The 6,669-nt window shown below is 36.1% G+C and overlaps 1 protein-coding gene across 3 annotated transcripts; it reads right to left on the bottom strand.

The window, feature by feature from the left end:
• Positions 1-1,866: 1,866 nt before the first annotated feature.
• On the bottom strand, positions 1,867-5,527 carry LOC122588746. 3 transcript variants are annotated; one of them, XM_043760925.1, is made up of 3 exons: positions 5,230-5,527; positions 4,825-5,112; positions 1,867-2,917 (listed from the first exon to the last, which is right to left on the bottom strand). In XM_043760925.1, exons 1-3 carry the CDS (start codon positions 5,404-5,406, stop codon positions 2,792-2,794), a joined length of 591 nt encoding a protein of 196 aa, XP_043616860.1. In that variant the 5' UTR covers positions 5,407-5,527; the 3' UTR covers positions 1,867-2,791. The 3 variants fall into 3 exon arrangements, with proteins under 3 accessions (XP_043616860.1, XP_043616861.1, XP_043616862.1); XM_043760926.1 differs by having other exon boundaries at positions 4,825-5,097; XM_043760927.1 differs by lacking the exon at positions 1,867-2,917 and adding an exon at positions 2,940-3,856.
• Between the last annotated feature and the right edge of the window lie 1,142 nt (positions 5,528-6,669).

Genomic DNA, 6,669 nt, shown 5'->3' with positions numbered 1-6,669 from the left:
GACTGTTTATTTTTTACTTATAATAAACTTAATAATTAAGAACTTAATTATCCAGTCAAATTTAATTTTTCTTTTTGGACTTAATAAACAAAAATAACCGTCAATTATTTATATTTTACTTAATACATACAGACATTATTTATATATTCAATAACTTATTACACTCAACACTTAATGATTAGAAAAAAAAGGTTTGAGTTAAAAAAGAGTCAAATTTAAAATTTAAAAGCATATATGATGTCTGATTACATAATACAATGCCTCAGAAATACCATTATGCCTTACTGGCTTCAGTAGCACCATGCCAGAAAGTGACCATTGGAAAAGAAGAAAGATTACGCTTCACAATTTGTTACAATTACTTTTTAAGATTCCCTGTCTTTTCCAGGATTCCTAGTCTTGAAATAGGACTCAATATTATATTGGCCCAATAATAATAATATCAGTAGTCATTCATTGATACATATGACTACCCATCAGCCAATCCTCAAAAGTTAGTACATGCACTATGGAAAGTTGGAAACTATACAAAATCATTAAACCAAGTGTCGCATACACCTTTTTAATAAACGAAAGGTTGAGGTCACATTTCTTTATGCCATTTCTATTTCTCTTTTTTAAGGCTCGATCTCATCAAGGCACAAAATCACATATTAGGGGGTTGTCAATGGATAAAAGGAGGGTGAAAGATTCACCGCGTAAGCCGTAAGACCACCGCCACCGACGATAAGGGAGAGTGAGGGGAAGTTTACCGCAGAGGGTAGAGCGGGGGGTCTTCACATTTTCTACTGTTGGAGCAAAATAGTGGGTGAGGGGAATGAATGTCAACAAAATAGTGGAATGAGGGGTGAATAAAAGAAAGATAAAATGAAATAAGAGGATTGGTTGGAACTTGAAAGTGAGAGGAGGAAAAAAGTGACAACTCCACTGCCAACGCCCTTACCAATCCCTCTTGGGCCTTGTTGGCTCGTAATCGACTCTTGATGTTTGACGTTACGAGTTTAAATCTAAAAGTCAATACAATTTAACTAGGAAATAACATATTCAAATCTTAATTTAAACTAAATGAAAATGTTAAAATCAAGCCCCGGGTATATACTTTTAGGAATGTGCATAGAGCTGTAAAAACAAGACTTTATAAACAGTTTGTGAAATTGTTCGACGGAAAATTCTTCTATATTTATTATCTAATAAACAAACGGAAAGTATATTATGTTCGTTTAATTAGACGAACAACATGAATGTATGTATTGTTTGTTATGGTATGTTTGTGAATGTTCATTTACTCGTTAACGGGTTTTTGTAATACTTGGCCATCAACATAAATAAAAATGAGCATTATATGTATTTTAAATATTCATGGATGTTTGCTTATGTTCGTTTACTTTTTCAAAATGTGTGTTCGTTTTTAACTAAAAAGAACGAACATGTCGTTTGGTTAATTTATAACACTATACGTGGAGTCGTGGATACATCACATAGGCACCTACTATGTACACAATTAATATTGTTGTTGTCAAATTAGTTGGTAATTTTCTTCTTTTAATTTTCTGCAATGGCCCACCCCAAAAATACAGTAGTGGGCTGTTTTCATTTTTTACAATTCACAGCAATAACAAAAGTCTTGGGCTGTGATCCAGGTTTGAGAATCCAAACGAGGCAGCCTTGTATAGTTTAATCTAATAATAATGACATTCACATTCAACTATTCAACTATTCAGTTTTTAACCTCACGAGTCATGACATCCAGAAATACCAGCCCCATAATAAATATGACGAAAATGGATTAGACCACAAACAAAATCACTGAAAGGATCGACCTAATGCACAAAGGTTTTGGGAAGTCGTACTTAAAAGAGATCTTAATTGCAATATATGTGATTCTGGATCTTTTTATCAAGAATATTTCAACCAGATATACAATTATATGTACAGTCAAAGAGCCAATAAGCAAATGAAGTATATTCACAAATGGCGGGGAACTATAAACTGATTTATACAAACATTACATTAATTACAGGCTATTTATATCGGATCATATCATTTTGTTCTTCATCATCCCATCAAGAACGGCATTGAGATCCACCGCGGCCCCGTCCACTGTCAATTTCTTCACACAAGCTCTTACAAGATCCCTCCTGAAACCCATTGCTGTAACCTTGTCAACTATATCGTCGATAGGAAATGCACTACCATTTTCTTCAGAACATGATCCTTCTTCCAAATAAACTGCAGTTGGCAATGCATGAGGCAAGGGTTGAATTACAGGGATATGCGTGTGATTACTTCTATGATTCTCTTCATGGGAAAGAAAAGAACTCTCAACACATTTCACATATGAGGTTTCATATGAAGATGGCAGTCCTCCATGAGTGTGAGTGTCGGAAAACTTGGCAAATTCAGGCATATACTTAGCGTGAAACTCAGATTTGTAGTTTCTGGGGGATTCGACATGCATCAACTGGGGCAAACTAATAGATGCCGTATCATAAGATGGTACATTCACTGTTTTTGGAGAAGGATTGTTCACGAAAGGATGACCTTGACGACCAACTACACCTTGGCATGATTGTATATAATGTGAAAACTGATGGTCTACTTTGCTTTTTTGAGGTGCACAGAATTGCTGATTTGGAGGAATGACGTGTTGCTGAGCATTGGTTGTAGGAGATTGAGAAACTGATGGAAGATATGAAACAGGTTGTGAAAGAGTCCCTCCGTTTAATGGTAGTTGGTTGATAAATGGGGTGAGTGGTATATGGGAAGTTGAATGTGAAGCAGGCAAAGGTTGCTACTGCTGCGGGTTTGTTTGAGCAGCAAAATTGTTGTCCATCTTTGAAATTCTAAGTTTAGCAAGCTGAAGTTGTGTTTCAGCTATTTCATGTTGGTCTCTCAAATATAGAACACCATCTTGCACCTGAACAGATCAGGCTAAAGTAACTGAATAAAAATCATCAAAATTGGCTTGCGAACAGAAAAGTAATATCTACATTTCATTAAGATATATATGCCCTTTGAACTTTACAAAAGCAAGTTTCAAGCACTTCATTATGATGATATAACTGCGCACCATGTAATGCTAATGATGAGGTCCCACGATAGTTCAACTCTTTCAGCCTAATTGCCTAGCTATTTGGGGATGCTAAAAGTTCAACCAATTTCAGCAGAACTGTGTGCTACTGTGCTTACAGGAGAACTATGTGCTTACAGGCGCACACCTGGCGTAAACCAGACCCCTTATTTCACCATATAGCTACATCACTTCTAAATAGGTTGCAACCGAACTGAGCCGAGCTTTCAGCCTGCCAAGGCTTGAACTCAGCTAAAAAAACTGAGTAGGTTTGATTTCAGCTCGATAACTCGACGAGCTTTCAGTATGCAGGCTAGAGCTCAGATCAAAAAGTTCAATAATATACCAAAGTTTTTTTAAAAAATACCATAAGTTGGAAGCCAACGTTATAACTACAAGATAACAACATTTCAATTCTCCAACACTAACATTCTAAAACCTGAGTCTAACATTAACATAAATAAGAAGTAGAGTTAAAAATTAGTAACAAAAAGTTGAAATATTTCAAATACTTCAACAACATGCTCTAACCTGATAATGTACTTAAGCACACAAATACTTTGAACATTACTTAAATGCTTGATAATATACACTAGGCACACAAAGGTTGATAACCACTCGAGCTGGGCCATTAAAAGCTATAGCTCGACTCAATAAGCATTTCAAGCTTGCATTTAGGGCTCAGGCTCAGACAAGATAATAGCTCGACTCGATCTCAAGTTACTCGGTAAAGCTGGTTTCGGTTGCAGCCCTACTTCTACATACCGTTCTCTACCAAGTAAGTGCCTAAAGAAGTAAAGATACTTAAGATACTTACATTCACCAAAAAGTGTAATATAATCAGATGACTTTGTTACTTACATTCACCAAAAAGGCTTAAGAAAAAGCCCAGATACCCCAATAACAATAGCCCAAGTAAAATCAGTGAAGATATGCGAGGCGAAGAAAAATCTCTAAGGCGCCTTTCACTGAAAGGTGCCAATAAAATGTTGCTTCATGTCTCCTTCTATACCAAAACCGCCTAATGTAACCTGATGTGATCGAGCTGACCATTGACTAGGGTGGCCTAGCTTCCAGGCACAGCTTTTTTTTCCAAGGTCACTTTTGGTTATGTTTTATTTTAAACAGGACAAATGGGTTGAATGTTTCCCTAAGTGTGATTTTGCAAAACATACAACCACCTAAAATGCTTAAATCAAAAAAATTAAAATTACTTTACTCTTATGAACATACTATTTTCAAAGATGCAATTTCTACCCGAACCCATTACCCAACACGCCCACCCAACCATCTTGCCACCTCTAGGTACTACAATGGGTGTACTCATTTTACATATTACTTTACGGGCTAAAAAGGAACCTCAGAGACAAGACCTCTGGATTAAAAGAGGTCCTAGCTTTGGTCAGTTTCAGATGATTAGGAATAACCAAATAAGGTAAGCAATTTCAGAGATGATGACCCAAGGAGTGCCTGGTTGGTATTTTTCGAGTTTTTCTGAAACAAGGAACAGCGTTGGAGGGTTTAGTATTGATCAACATCTAAGATATTATGCATTAGACCCCCGAGAACCTGAACGATTAAAATTCTAAAATGTCATTGCTTTAGGGTAAATTAGCCAAGGCATTATTCCTTCCCATCTCATCCATAGGCAGCAATTATATTATACGGAGTATTTATTTATATATCCAACAAAACAAACACAAAGTCTATAATAACGAAACCTGCAGGTATAGAAACAATTACTAGTAACCAACCTCTTGTAAAATACTCTGCACCCGTCTCAGCTTCGTGTACGTCGTCCCGTGATACATCTCCTCATAATTCTTCGCATCCTCCACACACTTATCAATCTTACTAGCTTCGTCATCAAGACGAGACACTCGCGTGCCGATATCGTCAATCGCGTGTTGAAGTTTATCAGCAAGGCTCTTCATTCGATCATCTAAGTGAAACACCAAAGCCGCCTGATTATCAAAACCCCCAACTTCCTCTACTGATACATCATTTTCATTCACCACGCCATATGTCTGTATATCAATTTCCTTTTATATATTCACAGTTGTTTCTATTAATTACTGAGGAAACTCTAAGATTAACTATTAAAACAGTAAGGTGAAAAATAAAATAAAATAAAAAAATTGGGGGAAAAGTGGTTGTACCGAGAATATAGGATTGATATACTGCGGATGGAGATTAAAACCAAAACTACGATCATCATCGGAGTTATCATGATCGTAATTGTGTTCATAATCATCGTCATCGTCTAATTCACTGCGGTCATCGTGAGGGTTAGTGAAATGGTAAAAATCGTTGTTTCGAGACTTGTAATGTTCCATTTTTGTGTTTTTACTGCACCTAATTATAACCAGTAATTACTGGTATGATCAAACATGATTGTTGTAGTCGGCTTTGAGGTTAGCGCTCTCGGTGACGGTCGCTAGATTGCTAACATATTGATTTTACTTTTCTGCCTTGTAATCAATCCATCTTCTTCGTTATTAATTTCAATTATTAATCAAAGGGTAATGCTCTTAATTAATTAGCCTAAAAATCAATTAAGAAAAAAAATTAATGGATTACATATATTAACAAGTGGATATATTAGAATGGTTTTTAAGAGGATTGATTAGGGGGATTTATCATTTTACTTGATTAAAACAAAGGGATGATGATGCGCCAGTGTAATTAAGTAGCCATGTATTGTCGCGATCCAGCAAATGCACCACTCCCTTATCTCTAGTTAGGCCATAGCCAACCGATGGACTAGTTCGTGTTTTTCTTCACTGTCACGTCAACTTTTCTCTCTCTTAAAACACCTCTTCCTCATTCACTATTAACCCCACCTTTTCCTCAACTTTTATTTTATTCTTATTTTATATTTAACAAAATTATATAACTTAAAAAATAAATCAACTTTTATACTATTATGGGTTTGTGGGAAAGGCAAAAGTACTTGGGAAGTCAAATGTCCGCAACACGACAAATGGTGGGCAAACGAAACCGCTTACTGTGGCTTAGGGAAAATGTCAATCAAAGATGGTGAAGACGAAGAGTAATCTTATCATTATGTATTTCGTGTTTTTATCAAGTACTATGTTTTTTTATTTTGTGTTGTCTTTTTTATTGTAATGTGTTCGGATTATAAAATGTGTTGTCTTTTTTATTGTAATCTTTTTTTTATTAATATACAAATTCTCTTCTTCACATACATAAATATATACTACACATATACAAATAAAATCAAAAACAAAAACAAAAAAATACAAAACAAAATAAAATAAAATAAAAAAGATGAAGAAGTTGACCCACTTGCACGCCCTTTCTTCCGCCGTCCGAGTTCGTTCCATCGAAGGGGAGCCATCGACAAGCTCCACGAACGGTTGCTGCCAACGCCTTCTTCGTCGACTAGGTTGAGGAAGGGGTCACGAAGGACCCGTTGGCTACGGCCTTAGCATCTTGGAAAGTTGGAATATAAAATAAGCCACGTGACACAAGTGCAATCTTTTCAGGGTCGGACCAATAATGTTAGTGGGTTACCGGTTGCCTAAAGGCCAAAGCCACCAAAGGTGAAAAGCCACCAAAGTTTTAAGGTTTCGGGC

Source organism: Erigeron canadensis, chromosome 2 (assembly GCF_010389155.1).
Source record: "Erigeron canadensis isolate Cc75 chromosome 2, C_canadensis_v1, whole genome shotgun sequence".
Taxonomy (NCBI): Eukaryota; Viridiplantae; Streptophyta; class Magnoliopsida; order Asterales; family Asteraceae; genus Erigeron; species Erigeron canadensis.
This window is presented reverse-complemented; position numbering and strand designations above follow the sequence as displayed.

Excerpts from the sequence above, each read along its gene's own strand:
- LOC122588746 (XM_043760925.1), bottom strand. The coding sequence starts at position 5,406 with ATGGAACATTACAAGTCTCGAAACAACGATTTTTACCATTTCACTAAC. Across the intron at positions 5,113-5,229 it reads ATATCAATCCTATATTCTCG|GAAATTGATATACAGACATA; the intron begins GTACAACCACTT and ends AATATATAAAAG. Across the intron at positions 2,918-4,824 it reads TGCAGAGTATTTTACAAGAG|GTGCAAGATGGTGTTCTATA; the intron begins GTTGGTTACTAG and ends TGATCTGTTCAG.